The 21679-nt window shown below is 36.8% G+C and overlaps 1 protein-coding gene across 1 annotated transcript in view; it reads left to right on the plus strand.

Annotated features, from left to right (window-relative positions):
• Window positions 1–21392, plus strand: part of PRDM5 (PR/SET domain 5) — a 213210-nt gene extending 191818 nt beyond the window's left edge. Inside the window, exons 15-16 of the mRNA XM_030313149.1 lie at window positions 8686–8790; window positions 19480–21392. Coding sequence (XP_030169009.1) covers window positions 8686–8790; window positions 19480–19644 — 270 coding nt within the window. The 3' untranslated portion in view covers window positions 19645–21392. The remainder of the gene's footprint in view (window positions 1–8685; window positions 8791–19479) is intronic.
• The last annotated feature ends 287 nt before the right edge of the window (window positions 21393–21679 follow it).

The raw sequence follows: 21679 nt of genomic DNA on the forward strand, positions 1-21679 counted from the left end.
TTTGACAGCGGATAGTTCGGAAAGTACTTTACTGTATGGTAATTCTGTGATTTTGACCCCCAGGGGATGTTTGACAATGTCTGGAGATATTTTGAGTCATTACAATTTGGGAATAAACTTGGAGGGGAGAGGTATGTGCTACTGACATCTAGTGGGTACACAGGACAGCTTCCTAAAACAAAGCATTATCTGGCCCTAAATATCAATGATACTGAGGTTGAGAAACCTTGCGCCAGACCACAGTGGATGGTTTAGGCCCCCTGTGCCTTGTCTCAGGAAGGTCTGGCAAATGGGTCTTATCAGGGTGCAGCCTGGCAAGAGTTCAAGGCTGTTTGTATGTGATCTTTCCTTACACCAGAAGCTCCACATTCTGCTTTGGAGATTAGTGAGACATTTTGCAGATGGAAAAGTCTGAGAGTTAAATGACTTTGTCCCAAATGCTTTAAAAATAAGATGATTTGGGGGTACCTGAGTGGCTTAGTCAGTTAAGCATCCGACTTCGGCTCAGGTCATGATCTCTCAGTTCATGAGTTCGAGCCCCGCGTCTGGCTCTGTGCTGACAGCTCAGAGCCTGGAGCCTGCTTCAGATTCTGTGTCTCCCTCTCTCTCTGCCCCTCCTCCACTCACACTCTGCCTCCATCTCTCTTGCTCTCTCAAAAATAAACATAAAAAAATATATGATGCTTTTATATTTAGCCACAAGTTGCCCATTTCATCTCTGCCAGAGTAGAAAGTCAACCACAGCTGCAGTAACTGAGAAAATGGGAAACTAGAAATGTACACAATTTCTTTTTATTTAGAAATTTCATATTTAAGAAATTCACATCGAATCTCTGTTTCATGAGGTTTTTAGGATTTTCTCTTAAACTTAGAAATAGGAAATTATCATCTGACAAGTCATTTTTCTGAACTTTAATAGGATAAATATTAATAGCTAGAAATATCTACTCTAGAAAAAGTAATCCAGTGAAATTCATTTGGAACAAAAGATAACTTTTATATCCTAACACACTTTGTGTGTGTGTGTGTGTGTGTGTGAGAGAGAGAGAGAGAGAGAGACAGAGAATGAGACTTATTTCCACATCTGATTCCTCTTCAGTGAGTTTCTTCTCTCAGATTGTATTTGGTGTCCAAGTTGCTCACATGGAAGTTATTTCATTAACAGCACGGACACTCTGGCCTTGTTACAGCTTTGAGCAAGACAAGTAGAGGAAAGATTTGTCCATCAAGTGTCTTCACACACTGTATAACAACCAAGGAGCCGATGTTTTTTGCTTATAGGTTGAACCCTGTCATAAGGCAACTGTGTTTATATATGTTCACAATACTATAGGCTCTGATACTCCTCACCATACTCACTAGTCTGCCTGTTTTCTTATAATTGCTTACTAATTTTTATTTCTCAATTTTATAGGAGTCAGGCTACCACTGTCATGAGAGAACATTTATGAACCATCATTCTATGACTTCCTTATACCATATACCTTGGCCTCTGACTACAAAGGAAAAAGCTCATTTGCTATATTTTCTATTTCTCTTTGATTGGGCCTGACATAAAAACAACCATGGGTAATATTCAGAATGTGTACCTGTGGCATGCAGGTAATCTGCCCACCATCCATCCTTGTCTTTGCTAGTCTGTGTAGTGGAGGGCATGACTCTTTACCTCCTGGCAAGCAATCCTTGGCTAAACTAAGAGGAAACCTCCAACAAATTTCTATTTAGAGAAATTTGGAGATACCTCCAAGATTTTTTTTAAATGTGACTTTGTTTCTAAAATGATTTTTAAATTTTTTAGCTCAGTTCTTGTTGGAAAAAAATACAACTTCTGAAGTTTTAGATAGATAGATAGATAGATAGATAGGCATTAACAGCACAAAAATAGGACTTTTTATTAGCTACATAACAAGGTGCAGGGTGTAGAACTCTATAAATCCTACCTTCTGAATGAATTCTGCCAAATGCTGTTTGATTAAGGTGGACTGATTAGACTACTGATTAATTCTACTTTTGACAGATTACACAGTTTAACTGACAAATAGATTGCCTCCATTTAGTAACGATTCCCCAGTTACGATGACAAAGGACAAGCTATTTGTCAGTTAAACTGTGTAATCATTGAGAAACAGAACTAATCAAGGGACTAATCATTCTGTCTTCAGTTAAACCCAGCTAATGACTTCAAATGTGTAATTTATACTACATATTCCACTCTGAAACAGTGTTACAATTTCTGTAATACTTTACTGAATCCGATTTTGTGCCCATATTAAAGATTTTGAAATGGAGGAAAAGATAGAGGAAGAGAAGTAATGGAGCTATGATATGATTAATGTTAAGTGGTGATAGTATATGAGTTCTTTGTGGGGGAGGAGTGTTGCGACCTTTGGAAGTCCAGTGGCATCCAAACTAGCTTGAACCATTCAGCCACACCAGCCTGCAGGTTGCTTTCCAGTGTATACTTGGGGATGTAGCAGAGAGTTCAGCCCCAGCTCTGCTGCCTAACCTGACAATAACTCAGAGATTCCCTAAGTTTTCTGTGTCACATGGTCTCTTGCTGTGTCAGTCACTATGTAATTACCTAACTATTGTCATCCTCAAAGAAGCTATGGTAAGGGCAGGCAGCCGCAATTAGAAATTGAAGTTCTCTTACTTCCAAGCATGGATTCTTCTGGACTGGGAACTTAGGACTAGGCATACTTAGGAAAGCTCTAGAGGCTATATGATTTTCTTCACGGTTTTCAGAGAAAAAGAGAGGGGGAACAGGTATAGGTATCTTTGTACCACACAGCTTACTCTCTGTGCCCAACTATGGTTACCATGTGAGGGGTGGTATTTCTTTCACGTGACTGATTAGGATTAGTTGGGAAGAAATTAGTAAGAAAGGGGGAGAAGGATTTTTTTTTTCTGAAAAAGAAAATGCACTTTTTTCTTTCTGTTTCAGTTCATTTGGTTTTCTTAAATCTGAGGTGAGTGATCTCTGACCTTCTCGCTCTGCCTCTGGTATAAAAGCTGTTTACTGGAGCAGGAATTTCCTAACACTTTGGAACCATTCACTGTAGAGTGGGATCTTTTCAAGGGTGGGCATTAAAGTCTTTCCAAGGAGCCCTGTAAGACGTTTTGACCAAATCTGTCAGGAATTATATGCCTCCCTGCAACATCTTCAGGAAAATTGGATATTGTTTAAGATACAGGGATAGAAGAAATGGACAGACATATGAAGGGCAAACAGGGCTTCTTATTATTATACTTTGCTGTGGCCTAAGGACTCGGAGAACCTTTCTTTCTAGACCGACATTGAAGTGTAATTGTAGAGCCTTTGTGAGCTAATAATCTTAGGACAAAACCCTGGGGAATCCTTAGCTTCAAACGGTTCTTGGTAGAAAAGAGGGAGTCCAGGCAGATGCAGAACTGCTTCATTAAATGGGTCCCTCCTCCAACTGTAATTCTCAAATTGTTTGAATTGGAGGAACCTCTCTAACATTATAAGTTTCAGCCCCAGCTTTCCTGCCAACACACGCACAGAAACACGTGATAGTTATTGTACTTTCAGCGTCTTTTATGGGAGAAAACACATAGGTGAAGGTAATGCAATTTCTGTGACATTTGTAAATAAAGCGTATTGAAATAATCACCAATAGTGTTAATAAACCATTGAAAAATGCCAGTATATGAATGGGTGGATATACGTGTGTGTGTAAAACATTATTTATTCACTGCAAGGCAATGCATAACACACATTTGGGTTTTTTGAAAACTCACATGATAACCGCAAGAGCGCTTCACTAGGATCTCCATACACTGGCTCAGAACCTTTCTCAGTATCCGTGGGACACTGCAGGGTACTCACCTAGACAGTTAAGTACTTCCTGAGAGGAGATTTGGGAATGAGTGAGAAGGATGTTCTTAATCAATGATGCTGAGACGTTGTTTTTCACGGCTTTTCTTCCCGGAAACCTCCTATTACCCTCTTAGGACGTCATCCAGATAATTGGTTGTTCTCTGCCAGACACTCACCTGTCGTTGCAGCCGCTGCAGTGATGTGCCTCTCACTTCTTCATAAGATCTTGTTTTCTAGATAAATTGTAGAGCAAAAGCTTTCCTGTTTTTCTTCTCATATACATCATATGGGTATCTCCTTATATGTTTTTAAAATATTAGGTAAGTAAAACATTTAGATATAATAAAAGTCCCAGCAACCCTAAGAAATTTCTAATTTAAATACTTAACAACTACATTTTCAAGTTGTGTGTGTGTGTGTTTTTTTTTAAACTGGTCAATATTTGAAGAAATAATAGGCACCAAAGGTTATGCAATATGTGAAAAGAGATTGTGTTGATCTAGACTAAATGAAAAAAATATATTTTTTGGACTGCCAAGAAAATGCATTTTTTTCTGTTAACTTTGAACAGTCATCTAAAATACAGAGTTCCCCCCCAAAATAAATAAATACAACTTTAAGAAAGTTGGGGGGCTTTGTGGTTCAGTCGGTTAAGTGTCTGGCTCTTGGTTTTGGCCCAGGTCATGATCTCACAGTTTGTGGGTTTGAGCCCCGCATTGAGCTCTGCGCTGACAGTGAAGAGCCTGCTTGGGATTCCCTCTCTCTCCCTCTTTCTGCCCCTCCTCTGCTCACGCAGACACATGCTCTCTCTCTCTCAAAATAAATAAATAAAACTTAAAAAATAAAAAATAAAACACAGAGACCTTATACAAAACTCTATCCATTGCTGGATATGGTAAAGCAAATAGCAAATACCTGAACTTAAAAAAGAAAAAGGTAACAGTAATCCCCAGAATCCAACAAACAAAACTGAAGCTGAGTGCCAGAATGGTCACATTGAGAATGTAGCACCTTACAAGGTGTTTGTCAGTATCTGTAAATTCAAGCTTTGGTTTTGAATGGTGATGGAAAGAGAGGCAAGTTCTGGGCTTAGATTATAGGGGCAAGATGGAACCACATCCCACCACAGTGCTGAGACCCTAGAAAAACCACACTCAAAATGAAGTCAGGGACTGGAAATCATCTACCTTTGGCAAACAGAGGTGCTTGGGACATTTAACTGTCTCAGTAATTGCTGGCTAGAGAAAAGAGTTCTCCTTAGAGTTTATAACCACAGTCTTTGCCTCAAGTGTGTTTAGAGTTCAGACTTAAAATACTTCCCTGACCAGAAAACCCTAAGGCAAGAAATAAACTTAAAATGGTCTTTGATTGATAGCATCCCAGAATGCCTGGCAAAGCAAACACAATGCTGTCTGAAGGGACTTACCCTCAACTTAGGGGTCACAGCATTTTAACAGATAAAGACCACCAAACATGAGCCCATGATTCCAAATTCCAGAAACACCCAAGGAAACAAGAGCCATGAACAGGAGACAGGAGAAACCACAAATAGCAGAATTAGATATCCAAAAAGCTTAAGATAATGATTTATCAGATGAAGTAAATTATATAAATGCCTAGAATATTTTTTTAAATACACATAAGAACATGAGTAAAAAGATTTTATCCACAATTAAGCATAATTGAAAAGAACCAAATAAAAACTTTAAAAAAATTAAAATATAATACAAATTAAAAATCAAATGATTCTATTAACAATTTATTCATACCTGAAGATAATTGATCAACTGATTCTAAAGAACTTGCATACAGTACAATACAAAACAATAGAAATAGTAAAGGGAGGTTAAGAGACATGAGAAATAGGGTCTGTTATACATATAGTTGGATTTGTTGACTTTCAATAACAAATAAGAAATAAAGTCATTTTCAATCAAATAAAAATGGAATTTACCATCATCAGATCCTGTGAAGGTCAGATAGGCAAGAAAGCATGAAAAGTAAAGAAATTTTTAAGCATGTGTGAAACTAAACCATGCTGATTGTGTAAAGTAATAATGATTCCATATTGGGCATTAAAAATAAAGATACAAATAAAACACTGTTACACATAACCTCTAAGACAGGAGCATTCTACAGGACTTGTTATTCGGTAGAAGGGAAAACATAGATAATCTTTAAGCTGTATTCAATGTACATGGTAGAACTGTTAAGGATAACCACTAAGAAGATAGAAATAGTGTTCATAACTTCTATGATAATACAGGGGGAAAATTATCAATCCAAAACATACAAGATATTATAGGGGGAAAAGAACTTTGAAAACAAGCAAGATAAAATCAATGCACAAAATAAAATGTTAGAAATATATTCAGATATATTTAAAACAAAGAAATATATTCAAATACATGATTAATAACAAATAATATATAGACACATTAATTATATATTATAATGGTAATTATAATAATAAATGATAATACATATTAATGAAGATTAAGAAGCAAAACTTGTTATCTTAACAAAAGTGATACAAGTATGGTTTGAAAAAAAATCCAGTTGGATGCTATTTATGGAGACATTCCTCATATCTAAGGATATAGACTGTTTGAAAGTAAAAAAAATGGATATACCAAGCAAGCACTAATACTGTATTATTTTTTGCCTCCTTCTTTTAAACTAAGGTATAATTGACCTATCACATTATATAAGTTTAAAGGGTACAACATATTGATTTGATACATTTATACTGCATTTTGGAGTGTAAAATGGTTTATCCACTTTGTAGACTTTGAACATTCCTAAAACAGTTGAAGGTGCAACCCACTTCTAGATACACACACCACAGGGAGTTACACTTCTCTGCATTCAAGTATACACATACAAAAAAATTCAGAGCAAAGTAAGAGTGAAAAATTGGTAAAAAATGAACTGCCCATCACTAGATAATGTATATAAGCAAATTGTGGTGTAGCCATTGAATGTAATACTATATGATACTAAAAATGAATGAGTAGGAACTACATATGTTCACAAAATAAAATTGAGGACTAGAAGCCCATAAAATTATGTTGAGCAAAAATAAGTAACTTTCAAAAGAACTCACAAAGTTTATATACAGTGTGATGCTATTTAAATAAGTTTAAAAAGCAAAATACTGCTAAGTCTTGTTTAGAGATCCTTCCATACACGTGCAGTAAAAACAGAGAAAAGCAAAGGACTGATAAGTTCACCATCCAGCACTGTGGTCACCTCTGAGGAAGTGGGCAGGTGCTGCAGTTAGGGAGTGGAGGGGCTGGGGGAGGGAGTTGAGAGGGACACCTGCACTAGTAATGTTTGATTTTGTAAGACCTAGCCAGTGGACACACACATATCTGTTTCATTCTTTACATACCATTTTTTTAGGCCTGACAATTTTTATAATATTCTTTTAAATACTAAGGAGAAAATGTGTATGGAGCTTGTCTACATAACATGAAATTAAATACGAACACACACACACACACACACACACACACACACACACTACCTCAATTTTAAAAACTTTATAACATTTTGAATTTATTTTTGTGAATGGTGTGAGAAAGTGGTCTAGTTTCAACCTTCTGCATGTTGCTGTCCAGTTCTCCCAGCACCATTTGTTAAAGAGACTGTCTTTTTTCCATTGGATGTTCTTTCCTGCTTTGTCAAAGATTAGTTGGCCATACGTTTGTGGGTCTAGTTCTGGGTTTCTATTTTATTCCATTGGTCTATGTGTCTGTTTTTGTGCCAATACCATGCTGTCTTGATGATGACAGCTTTGTAGTAGAGGCTAAAGTCTGGAGGAGGGGAAGGAAAAAAAAAAAAAAAGGTTAGAGTGGGAGAGAGCCAAAGCATAAGAGACTGTTAAAAACTGAGAACAAACTGAGGGTTGATGGGGGGTGGGAGAGAGGGGAGGGTGGGTGATGGGTATTGAGGAGGGCACCTTTTGGGATGAGCACTGGGTGTTGTATGGAAACCAATTTGACAATAAATTTCATATATTGAAAAAAAAACTTTATAACATTTTTGAAGATGTATTTGTTTAAAGAAATCTTACTTTTTTCCCTCAAACCTTTTTATTTATGCACTGCTTGGTAATGACTGGCTGTTTTAATGGAACAATGTTAATCTATTTTCTAAGCAAAAAGGCTGGTGATACAAATTCTTGGTATCAAAGTCAGCTGAGGAATGTGAACACTTTTTCTTCTCCTGTGAAGACATTTTTTTTTCCTTAAGAGCCTATGACAAACAATTAAAAAATACCTCATTTAAAAACATAATTTAGATGTTACAAAAGAACATCCTACGTAAGAAGAAAGATTGGGCAATAAAAATGAAAATACTTAAACCATAGTTGAGCTGTAGCTTTTTAAACTTACCCCAAAATCTGATGAAAATTTTGTTCTGAAGTTTTCATTCCCAGGAATTCCTCCAAGATAGTAAACAAGTTGCACCATCTAGATCAAGGGTCTCGAATATCTCAGTAAATTTTTGTGACCCCCAAAGACCAAAAGAAAACTTAAGAGTTCACTTCTTTGAGTAGTTAGATCATGGCAATCATTCAGGACCTTGCTTCCCAAAGAAAAGTGGTGCAGTCTAATGTTGGGGCTGTGAACCGCCATGAGCTAGTAGTTCAGTTTGTCCAGCAGATGTCGAGTAGTGCTGTTTCCCCTGAAAATAACTTCTGGAACCCCATGGATTTGCTGCAGCACCCGACGAAACTAGATAAAATACCCCCCCCACACACACACACCACATACACCTTTATAAGGAGGGCGTTATGTTCCCTTAAATTCATGGCGATCTCTTGTCGCTGACTGCAGGAGAAACCTTACAAGTGCTCAGACTGCAGCAAAGCCTTCAGCCAGAAGCGAGGCCTGGATGAGCACAAGAGGACGCACACCGGAGAAAAGCCTTTTCAGTGTGATGTGAGTTTGGTTCCTCTTTTCTTCCGTCAGTGTCCTCCGGTGACAGATGTGTGTGTTGTGTGCATGTGTGTGAGTAAGGCATCGGTGCACCTGGGTGTGTATGGATGGGTGTGTGTTGTTTTGCAGTGCTGGTCTTTCTGTTAATGCCTTGTGCTGCCTGCATCTTTTGATGTAATCCATATAACCACTTTGTCATAATTTTGTTCATCCTAGTTTACTAGCAGCAGATTAACCGATTTTCTTTAAGGCACATTTGCACCCAAAGTTTTAATGCAATTGAGTTGTTCTTTCAAGGTATAAACTCATGATGATTCCAGGCAGCTTTCATATGTCTGCCCAAATCTTTGACAGGTTGGTGGCAGTTAAACCAGAGATTTACCAGGCCATAGATATTACTTATTTTGCTATAGCCAAACAATGAGTTTCTAAAACATGAATGAACTCCTTTGTTTAAATAATGTTGCTAATTGTTTAGATTTTCTGTGTATGACATTTGAATTGAAAATTATCAACTTAGTTGTTTACAGTATTTATGAAAGGAAAAATACTACCACACTCAATAAAATTAATCTGAATGTTAATTAATTTAGGGAAAAAATGGTTTTTCAGTGAACAGTGTCACCATTCTGTGTAAGATTGACAGTTGATAGAAGATTGACACAGGCTTTAGGGAAAACACTTGGATGCTTATTTCTTATACAAAAATAGCAAAAAGAGTATTAATGTAGCTCAATGTAAGAAGAAACATTAAAGTTGTAGTGTGTAAAATTGCACAGTACAGAATGCTCTTTAAATGTGGAGGGAAACTCGAGTACTTAGTCCCATTGGCATATCCCAACGGATAAGTGTAGGGTAAGCAGTCCACATGAAAGGAAGCTCACAAACACAAGATGTTTTCCTTGTCCTTCCATGAAACTTTGGTGGTAAGGTTAAGGCAACAATGTACTCCCAGTGGGCTTACTCATAAAAGTACCTTTATGAACAGTGAACTTCTTTAAGGCAAGAAGCATCGTAGAGAAAGAAATGTGCACATGTAGAACTCGATCCTGAACTGGAGGTACAGCTCCTGCTTAATAATTTCAGTTGGCTTAATTCGTCAGTGCTTTTATTGGAAACATTTCCATATAGGCACAACCTCTTTAGATTACTTAATTGTACAACTGCACAAATAACTGATGGGAGATAGAAATTAAATATTTACTGTGTACAGACATCTGCCTACCATCACATTCAATTCAACTTTCATTTATGCTAGATATTTTTGTTGAGTACTTTCTAAGTTAAACTGGACCATGATGTTATTTTTTTAAAAACCTATAATTTTACAAACATGATTTTTTTTCCTTCTATTCCATCTACTTCTATCATATTTTCAAAACTCTCTGATCATGATCTGTGGCCCAAACTAGTCCATTGACTATCGATCCAAGTTTACTGCCTCCCAGACCTCCTTGAAATGCATCCTGCTTTGTAAAGGACTGGCTGTCTTTGTTCCAAAATCTTATTCTCTTAACCCACTCATTCTGAATAGAAGTCATCCTTTCTCTCTCATTCCCAATCTTCCTCTTTCCTGAATAACTCTCAAATCTATTACTTCCTCTCAGTTTCTTTTCCCACTAGCAGTGCATAGCCTGGCTCCTCCCTGTGTTTTATTACATTCAATCTCCAATGTGTGTGTTCTTTACCCTGCCAGGGTAATGTCTTTTTTTTAATTGAGACAAAATTCACAGAATGTAAAATCAACCATTTTAAAGTGAACAATTCATTGTCATTGGGTGCATTAACAATGTTGTGCAACCATCACCTCTATCTCCTTCTAAAACATTAATGTCCCAAAATAAAACTCCATACTCATTCAGCAGTTAACCCCCTCTCTCTCCAGACCCTGACAGCTACCTATCTCTTTTCATTTCTATAGATTTACCTATTCTGGATATTTCATGTAAATGAATCATACCATGTGTGACCTTTGTGAATGGCTTCTTTTACTTAGCATGATGTTTTCAAGGTTCATCTACATTGTAGCATGTATCTGTACATCATTCCTTTTTATGGCCCAATGATATTCCATTGTGTATACCACAGTTTGTTTATCTCTCCATCACTGATGAACATTACGTTGTTTCTGCCTTTTGGCTATTGTGTATTGCTCTGTGAGGAACATGTGCATAAAAGTATTTAAGTACCTGTTTTGAATTCTTTGCAGGGCTGGGGGCACTTGGGTGTCTCAGTCAGTTGAGCATCTTACTCTTGATTTTGGCTCAGGTCATGGACTCACCATTCTGAGATCAAGCCCTACATTGGACTCTGTGCTGGGAGTGGAGCCTGCTTAAGCGTCTCTCTTCCCCTCTCCCTTTGCCCCTCCCCCACTCACTCATATGCATTTTCTCTCTGTCCCTGTCTCTCTCTCTCTCTGTCTCTCTCTCTCTGTCTCTCTGTCTTAAAAGCAAATTATTTTGGGTATATATCTAGGAGTAGAATTACTGTGTCATATGGTGATTCTATATTTGACTTTTTGGGGAACTGCTATACTGTTTTTCATGGAAACTACACCATTTTTATATTCCCACCAGCAATATACAAGAATACCAATTTTTTCCACATCTTTGTCAATGATTGTTATTTTCTGTTTTGTAAAATTATAGTCACCATGGGGCATATGAAGTGATATCTTATTGTGGTTTGAATTTAAATTTCCAAAAGGATTAACAATACTGAGCATCTTTCTATATGCTTGTTTGTTGGAATTTGTATTTTCTCTGGAGAAATGTCTGTTCAAGTCCTCTTCCCATTTTAAAATTTTGTCTTTTTGTTGTTGAGTATAAGAGTTCTTTGTATAATGGAGTACTACAGGGCAATGAGAAAGAATGAAATATGGCCCTTTGTAACAACGTGGATGGAACTGGAGAGTGTGATGCTAAGTGAAATAAGCCATACAGAGAAAGACAGATACTGTATGTTTTCACTCTCATGTGGATCCTGAGAAACTTAACAGAAGACTATGGGGGAAGGGAAGGAAAAAAAAAAAAAAAGAGGTTAGAGTGGGAGAGAGCCAAAACATAAGAGACTGTTAAAAACTGAGAACAAACTGAGGGTTGATGGGAGGTGGGAGGGAGGGGAGGGTGGGTGATGGGTATTGAGGAGGGCACCTTTTGGGATGAGCACTGGGTGTTGTATGGAAACCAATTTGATAATAAATTTCATATATTGAAAAAAAAATTAAATATAAATAAATAAATAAATAAATAAATAAATAAAAGAGTTCTTTGTATATTCTAGATACTAGGCTCTTATCAGATATATGATATACAAGTGTCTTCTTTTAAGTTATCTTTTCACTTAGTAATAATACCTTTGATTCATGAAAGTTTTAAATGTTGAAATCCAATTTATGTTTTTTTTTTCTTTTTCTCAGCATGGTGTTGTTGTCAGATATAAGAATTGCCAATTTCAGGGCCATGAAGATTTACTGTCATGTTTTTTTTCTAAGAGTGTGATAGTTTTAGCTCTTACAGTTAGGTCTTTGATCTGTTTTAAGTTAATTTTTTTGTATATGGTGTGAAGTAGGGGTCTATTCTTTTGCATTATTTTGCAGTTTTTCACCATTCCATATGATGTTAGCTATGAGTTTTTCACAAATGCCCTTTATTATGTTGAGGAAGCAACCTTCTATCCTGGTTTTCTAAGTATTTTTATTAATACAGGTTGTTGGATTTTGTCAGTGGCTTTCCTTCATCAGTTGAGATGATCATATTTTAGTCTTTTGTTTATTAACATGGTTTATTACATTGTTTGATTTTATGTGAAACTACTATTGCAGTCTGAATAAATCCCATTTGGTCATCATGACTTGTGATGTTTTTGTTTTTTGCTTTTTGTTTTTTTGTTTTTGTTTTTGTTTTTTGCTTTTTGTTTTTTGTTTTTGAGAGACAAAAAAGAGAGAGAGCTCACGAGCAGAGTAGGGACAGAGAGAGAGAGGGAATGAGAGAATCCCAAGCAGGCTCCATGCTGTTGTTGAGCTCACAAATCATGAGATCATGACCTGAGCTGAAATCAGATGCTTAACCGACTGAGCCATCCATGCCCTGCCTTTTTTTTCTTTATTCTTTTCTTTCTTTCTTCTTTCTTTCTTTCTTTCTTTCTTTCTTTCTTTCTTTCTTTTTTTTTGTTGGCAATCCTTTTAATATACTTTTGAATTTGGCTTGTTAGAATTTTTGTTTTTCATTCATTTGAGGATTTTTGCATCTATATTCAAAAGGGATATTGGCTTTTAGTTTTCTTTTCTTGTGATATCGTTGTCTAGCTTTGGTATTAAGTTAATGCTGGCATCACAGAATGAATTAGAAAGTGTTCTGTCCACTTCTATTTTTGGGAGAGTTTGAAAGGATTAGTGTTAAGTCTTTAAATGTTTGGTGCAATTTATCCATGAAACTATCTGATTCCAGACTTTCCTTTGTTGGGAGGTTTTTTTTTTTATTATTTAAAAAAAAATTTTTAACGCTTATTTATTATTGAGAGACAGAGAGAGACAGAGCATGAGCAGGGGAGGGGCAGAGAGAGGAGGAGACACAGAATCTGAAGCAGGCTCCAGGCTCTGAGCTGTCAGCACAGAGCCCGATGCAGGGCTCGAACTCACGAACTGTGAGATCATGACCTGAGCCGAAGTCGGACGCTTAACTGACTGAGCCACCCAGGCGCCCTGGGAGGTTTTTTATTTGATACAATCTCTTTATTTATTATTGGTCTCTGGAGTTACTCTATTTCTTTTTGAGTCAGTTTTCATTATTTATGTGTTTCTAGGAACTTGTCCATTTCATCTAAGTTATCTAATTTGTTGGCATACAGTTCATAGTATTCTCTTATAATCCTTTTTATTTCTCTTGGTCAGTAATAACTTCCCAATGTGATTGTTTCGGTATAAACCAAATCAGGTGCTTCTCTATGACAGTATCTCACAAACTGTAGGGTACAATCCACCTTGCCACTTGATGGAAAAAATTATTCTGGGTTTTGTCAACTGTTATTATTAATATGTTAATAATTTCTTATCTGTCAGTACTTTGCATTTTGTTTGTACTGACACTTAAAGTTTCCTGAAGCAGCGATGCCATTTTGCATTTCTGTTTCTTGTTCCTTGTAGCTTCATGCACTACTTCCTCTGCCTGGAACGTCCTCCCCATCTCTTGTACCCACTGCCTGGCATTTACACACACACACACACACACACACACACACACACACAGACATAGGACATTTGAGTGGTACTTGAATGGCATTTGAGCAAAATTGTAAAGAAGAAACTGATACATGTTGATCTCAGTTCTTTACAATTTTTCTCAAATAACGCTTCACTCATCAACACTAGCCCCTTAGGCACAGTCATTCCATGTGTACAGCTCCCTGAGCATGCCATAGCTATTGAACTATAAGTATCTTTGCTACTATCCCTATGGTGATGACTTCCAAATCTCTCTTTCTCTGCCTCAATCTCCCTTTTGAACTCTAGGCAGATGTTTTGAGCCGCCTGTAAGACATTTCCCCTGGGGCACCTGGATGACTTACTCAGTTTAGTGTCCAACTTCAGCTCAGGTCATGATCTCATGGCTTGTGTGTTCAAGCCCTGTCTCAGGCACTGTGCTGACATCTCAGAGCCTGGAGCCTGCTTCGGATTCTGTGTCTCCCTCTCTCTGCTCCTCCCCAGCTTGTGCTCTCTCTCTCTCTCTCTCTCTCTCTCTCTCAAAAATAAATACACATTTAAAAAAATTTTAAGAGACTTCTCTCCTATATTCCTTACTGAAATCAATATCTCCCCAGCCATCTTAGCTGCTCAACATATTCCCTTTAACTATACATCTCTCTGGGTCTCCTGAATGGTTCAGTTGGTTAAGCTTTGGACTCTTGATTTCTGTTCAGGTCATGATATCACAGTTTGTAAGATCGAACCCCACATCTGGGTCCATGCTCACAGCGTGGAGTCTCCTTGGCATCCTCTCTCTCTCTCTCTCTCTCTCTTCCCCTCTCTCTTTTTCCTCCTTCCTCTCTCTTTCTCTCTCTCAAATAAATAAACTTAAAAAAAAAACCTATACATCTTTCTGAGGGCTTCACCATCTCCAAATAACCAAAACCAAAGCTCTGATTCTCATGCCAGACACTTTTTTTTCCTTAAGCCATGACCAATAGCATCAACTAGTCAAGCTTCTATTGTGGGGAAGACACAGTGATCCAGTTTATATATATTCTCTCTGATCTTCACTACAACCCAGAAATATCTAGGTGTTATTTCCACCTATATGAAACAACTGAGGCTCACTGAAGTGTGTGACTTGCCTCTTTCCTTCCACTTCTAATTGGCCGAGTCAGGATTTGAGGGTTCAAGCTCATGTACCTGCCATTCAGACACAGTAATTCCTGAAAATCTTTCTTCCTCTAAATTTCCACTGCCACCTTCACTCCTCTCTTTTTCTCACTCCTGATATCCAGTCCAGTAGCAAATTCAGTTGGCTCCATATTTAAAATAAATGGAGAATCTGAACACTTTTCACATCTGCCCAGCTACCAGCTTAGTCTCCTTGAATAATGAAACAGTTTCTTAATTTATCTTTCTTCTCCTGTCTTTGCTCCTGACAGAGTCTTAAGCTTACCACCCAGAGTGTCCTTTTTAGAACCTTTGTCAGGTTTTATATATTATATATGTAGACTATATATTTACTCATTTGCTCAAGCCTTCCAATGGTGGTCTATCCCATTTAGAGTGAAAACCAAAGTTTACCATGATCTGAAAGTCCTTACAGACCTGCACCCCCAACCCTCCTGCCCCAAGCACTGACCTCTCTACCACCTTCACCTCACTCTGACCACATCACTTCATTGCCATTTTTCAGACAAACAAAGCATATTCCAATGAATAGGTCTTTGTATTTGCTGCTTCCCTGATCTGGGACACCCTTCTCAGAGAACTTTATGACCTTCTCCTGTACTTATTTCAGTTCTGTGCTCAAATTACGCTCTTATTTCTATTACTTTCTTAACCTTCACCCCATATTCTTCTTCTCTTTCACGGCACTTATATCCACTTGATATATTACATATTTGTTTGTTTAATTATTTATCATGTATTTTAAGCTTAATGAGAACAGAGGTGTTGTTTTTTCTTCTTCGTCTTCTTCTTTATTGTTCACTGCTGGATCCCCAGGCCAAGAACTATGCCTGGCATATAGGAGGCACTTAATGAAGGTTTTTGAAAGAATGAATAAAGGAATCAATGATTGCTGTCTTTAGTTCATATCCAAATCATTTCTGGCTTGGAGTGTAATAATAACATTGGCCTTGCTACCCCCAGTTTCATACTCTCAAGCTTGCTGACTAAATGATATTTGAGTGTTAGTCTCTATTTAGAATCCTTTAATAAATCCCCACCACTTGCAGAATATACTTCCAGTTTCTTATTATGATTACCAGGGTTTGGCTCTAGCCTCCAACATTTTTTAATGTTTATTTACTTTTGAGAGAGAGAGAAAGAGAGCGCGCAAGTGGGGGAGGGGCAGAGAGAGAGAGGGAGACACAGAATCCGAAGCAGGCTCCAGGCTCTTAGCCGTCAGCACAGAGACTGATGTGGAGCTCGAACTCACAAATTGCAAGATTGTGACCTGAACTGAAGTAGGGCGTTGTCCAGACTTTAACACTAACTTCTTTTTCAAGTTGATTTTCTTATTGATTGATTGATTGATTTCAATTTATTTCTCTAATATTCTGTTTCTTCAGCCTTAGGGAACTGTTTTTACTTCCCCACATGAGCCTTGCTCTTTACAGCTCTATGCCTTTGCACCTTCTCTTCCCTCTCCCCAGAATATCATTTCCCACCTTATGACATGACAACCCTCATACATCCAGGAAGACTTAATTGTGCTCTCCTATTCCTTCTTCTAGAATTATGTTCATGACATGAAAATATTTTTCCTTAGGACTCTGGACTTCACAGGACAGGACAAGACTCTTTGTCATTCTGTTTCTAACTGAAGTGGCAGGCACATTGTATGTGATAAATATTTGTTACTGTAAGATGTTTGTATCGTGTTCTAGTATTATCTCTCAAGGTATGTTCTATTAAATGTGTTGTTTTACTTCATTTTAAAACAAAATCAGTTTACCTCTAGCCTAGAAAAAGACTAAATATTTTCCTATTCTTTTGCTTGTGAATTAATACTAATTTGGAGTAGGTTGAAGGATTGGATAAGAATCTCAGGTGGAAAGGAAGAAGAGGAAGCATCCCTGTTACACTATTTGAATTATTCCTTGCTTTTCCCTAATATTAAAATGACCATGAATGTCCTTACAGTTGGCTGATTTATACAGAACATCAGTTTGAAGTCTTTTAGTGACTACATTTAAGTTCATAAAAACATAGCTTTTAATGTCTAGGTAGTCACTTTCACAACTGTGACATCACCTGCTCTCTACTGACATTGAATCCTCTACCTGACCCTCATTCAAAATCTGTTGGGTTGTTCTCATCCCATCTCCTATATGGAGCTTCCAGGACTCCCTAATTGAGAGCCATTGTCAATGACTTTAGCATCTTGTTTTACTTCCCTTCCATTTCTCTAGCTTGCTGCTGCTGTAATTTTCCCATGGTGACCGTGTAAATGAACTTGAACTTTGTGTCTCTCACAATACACTGGTGAGCTGAACTGAGAACCTCCTTTATTTTTCCAAAGAGGTTTTTATTTCTTAAAAATTGTATCAGCCAGACAAGTGGAAAAAGTACAATCAGCTTACATATCTTTGTTTGAAGTTTGAGCTTTTAATAATAGTTGGTCCTTGGGGTTACAAAAACTCTGAACCCTGACTGCTTGGGTTTAAACCCCGGAAACCACTTCCTAGTTCTATGACCTTGGGTAACCTGCTTGAGACACTGAAGTGAATGTCAGTTTCCTTCTATAGAATGGAGTTTATAGTATTAGTATCTGCCTAAAAGGGTGAGGTGAGGATTGCACGAGTGAATTTTTTATAAGTTGCACAGAGTGCTTCCTGGCACATAATGAAAGCTGATGTTAGCCCTTCAACCTAGTCCCTGGGCCAGACACTGAAATGAAATAGTGAACAAGATATCAGGTCCCCTGTGCTCACAGAACTCAACATTCCTGTGGGGTATTGACATTGAACAACTAAACCTAAATAAATATCTAATTGCATTTTATGATAAAGACTGGAAACCATTTAAAAACAGATAAAGGAATACTTAAGGAAGGAGTCTCTGAAAAAGTAACTCTAAGTAACCTAAAAGAGGAGAAGGAGTCAGCCATGGGGAAGAGAACATTCCAGGCTCAAGGAACAGTACAAATCAAGGCCTGTAGGTGAGAATGAGCCTGGGTATTAGGGGAGGTAAAAAGGCAGGTGGAGCTGAAGCATAGTGAGAAAGAAAGGGTACAAGTGAAGTTGGAGAGCAAATTGATGAGCCTTTCAAGCATGCTAAGAAATTTATTTTGAATCTAATTTCAGTGGGAAGCCAATGAAAAATTTGGTATCTATTGTTCATTACATGGGGTTTAGAGAAGGAGCCAGAGAAATAGAAAATAAGAGATACATTTTAATTCTGTGCTATTTATGATAATCGATTTTAACAAATTTTATAAAAAAACAATTTAGAAGTTTAGAGTTTCACTTGAAAATAATCTCCATAGTCACCTTGCTTGATTTTTCTAGAATTATTCGATAGTTTTTGACGTACTTATATTGCTCTTAGGGGTTTTACCTATCTATCAAACATGTATCTACCTTTCTTTCTTTAAGTCAACAAATATTTACAGAATTCTTACTCTTACTATCATGTTTCTTAGACTTGCAAGGAAACAGACATTTAAAGGATTTATCTAGTAACTAATTATATTTAAAGTAGGTATTATAAAGGAAAAGTAAAGGCTACCATGAAAGCACTTAACAGAGGACTTCTGGCCCACAGATCATACAGGCTTCCCTGAAGAATGAGTAAGAGGAAGCTACATAAAGAGAAGTGGGAAAGTACTGAGGCAGGAGGACCTTACATCTTCTGTGTTAGTTTAATATTTTAATTATTGGACTGTTCATATTTGTTGGGCCAGGTGGCAATGTGGCAGAGCTTATATGAAGTTAACATGTTAGATTCCCTAGTTAAATGAGTGTATATGATAAGAAATAAAGAATCAGAATTGTGGGTAGTAAACTTCCACTTAGGATGCTTAAAGCAGCATTAACCTTTCACTTCTCAAATGGGGCTAAATGGAAGGGATCACTGGAGAGACAAGTCTTGTGCTATTTATGTCAAACAGGGAGATGCCCTCTGGGCCATTAGGCATTTTGTTTAAGGGGTTTAATATGAAAATGTCAATACACTCCATCATGGGGAGAAAGATATTGTTCCCAGGGAGTTGTTTATCTAGACATGTTTAAATATAGCAGTAGAGAGGAGGGGAGGGTGGTTAGGGTATAGAGGACACACACTAGATGCAAACAGCTCTTGGGAACTGTAATTATTTTTCTTTACCCTTTAGTTGGGATGTTAAATTCCATTTATTTCTAGGAATTTTTGTTCTTATGCCTGTCAGTGCATACTTAACAGTAGGAAGATGCATAATGTGTGTTGTGTACGTGATAAGTTGGCATATCTTCAGGTTTTTCAGCATAATACAATTGGTGTCTTTGGGTCTTTTCTAGGTTTGTGACTTGGCTTTTAGCCTGAAGAAAATGCTGATCCGACACAAGATGACTCACAATCCCAATCGTCCCCTGGCAGAATGCCAGTTTTGCCATAAGAAGTTTACAAGGAATGACTACCTCAAAGTGCACATGGACAATATCCATGGCGAAGCTGACAGCTAATGGTAGCTGTAAAGGAATTAAACCATTCAGAAGGGCTCCTAATATGAAACCCAGATTTCTCTCACCTGATTAGCATAGCAGAAGTAGACAAAAGTAATCCACTGGTCTCATAGTTCTTATTTGCCTACCTTTAGAGTTCGTAGATGCATATGCAAAAAAAAAAAAAAAAAAAAAAAAGGAAAGAAAGAAATTCCTACTTTTACCAAAAAATGGTACAAATAGAAAAAAAAAACAACTTTGTAGCCTTGCAAAATACTACTTATGCTCTGTTTTATAAAATGGAAAAAGGAGTCATGGCTTTCCATGTTGGCTACCTCTCTGTAAAGAAGTTTACTAACATACTCTTTATTAGGCCTTTTTATTTTATTGTTATCTGTGTGTGTGCATGCACGCACATACTGGTTATTACTGATTTATCCAGAAAGAAATTAATATACCAAAATATTTCATACAGATGAGGATAAGGTCAAAGGTTTTTAAAGTATCAAGCACGATATAGGATAAAACTTGCTATTTTGTGAAACAGACCAGAAGTTGATGTTATTTATAGCTCTCTACAACAGGTCAGTTTAAAATAAGGAAGTATTTAAGAACTAAAGCATCTATTGAAATATTGCTCATTTTAGATAATTCTTCGAAACATTATCTCCTCTAATCACTTAGATGCAGACATTCATGGTCTATAGTACTTTCATAAGATCTTCATAAAAATGACCATATACCTTAAGTATATATCAAGCTGATTCTCCTAAGTTTATACCAGTCATCTTTAGAAATTAACAATATACAAATGCATACAACTAAAAATTAAAACGAAATAGGTTCTCAATATTTGTTGACTGACAGGAGTGTCAGCACATAGTGGCATTGCAATATTAGTTATGGTGAACCTAGCCTTTTATCTTCTCATTCCATCAAAGTGCACAGAACATGTTGGCACAGCTATAATAGAGTCCTCAGAGCATTAACATTCTGTTTCACAAAAGACGTTTTCCAGAATCCAGGCAGTAGGTGATTCTGAAACACTTTTGAATTACCCTCAATTGTTCCGTGTAATTAGGAATCCAGAATAAAAAATACAAATCCAGCTATTGTTATGATTGGAATTATCACTGATCAAGGGAAATTGAAGCAAGAAGTGTAATTTCTTCTGTTGGGTTATTTTTCAATAAAATACTTGAGAGCAACATACAATGAGCAACTTGCTTTGGGGGAAGATATGATAAGATGCATTAGTGATGTCAGAATAGCATAAAGGAATCCAAAAACCAGAAGAAAGTCAAAATGAAGTCCAAATCATGAATTTTTCTACTTAGAGCTCAAAGGAGAGGAAGTATAACTTTAAGGAAATTGGTTCCAACTTAAGAAGAAAGGTTATCTGAAGACACAGTTTTTTGAAGTCAGGAATCTTGTTTTAGAATTATGTTTTTGCTCAGTTCCAGTTTTAAAAAGAAGCATAAAGATTCAATATAGAGATTTAAACTCTGTAAAAATACTAAATTTGAAACTCACCAGAGATAATGTTTAAAAATATAAATCTCAGATTATAATTTAGAAGATATCTAAGTATGGTTATATGTAGCATTTTTATATCTGAAAATTATAGACTGTATTTTATAAAAATAGATTTTGGTCTTGTTTCTCACTATGTCATTTGTTTCAACAGTATATTTTTAGATCTAAAATGTTTTCAATTGAACACAACAGTGTGCTTAATATCATTTGAATATAAAAGGCCAGCTGTAAAATTTGGTAGTGTGTATTATTTAAACACATTCTGCTCATTTCTTTTGATGCTACCTCCTCTGTATGGTGATCACACCGTTGTGTGATGAATCTGAAACTTGAAGCCAAATACCAATTTTGTATAATCTCAGTGACTCACAGTTTACAGATCTGCTCTAATTGGAAATTACCCTTAAAAACCATGTTGTTGCCATGTTGCAGAATAAACTGATGAGAAAGAGGTGCTGGACCTTATCAGGCTGAAGGTTCGTAGTCAAGGAAACTCTGGAAGATAATGTAGAAAAAAACT

This window comes from Lynx canadensis, chromosome B1, assembly GCF_007474595.2.
Source record: "Lynx canadensis isolate LIC74 chromosome B1, mLynCan4.pri.v2, whole genome shotgun sequence".
NCBI classification, from domain to species: domain Eukaryota; kingdom Metazoa; phylum Chordata; class Mammalia; order Carnivora; family Felidae; genus Lynx; species Lynx canadensis.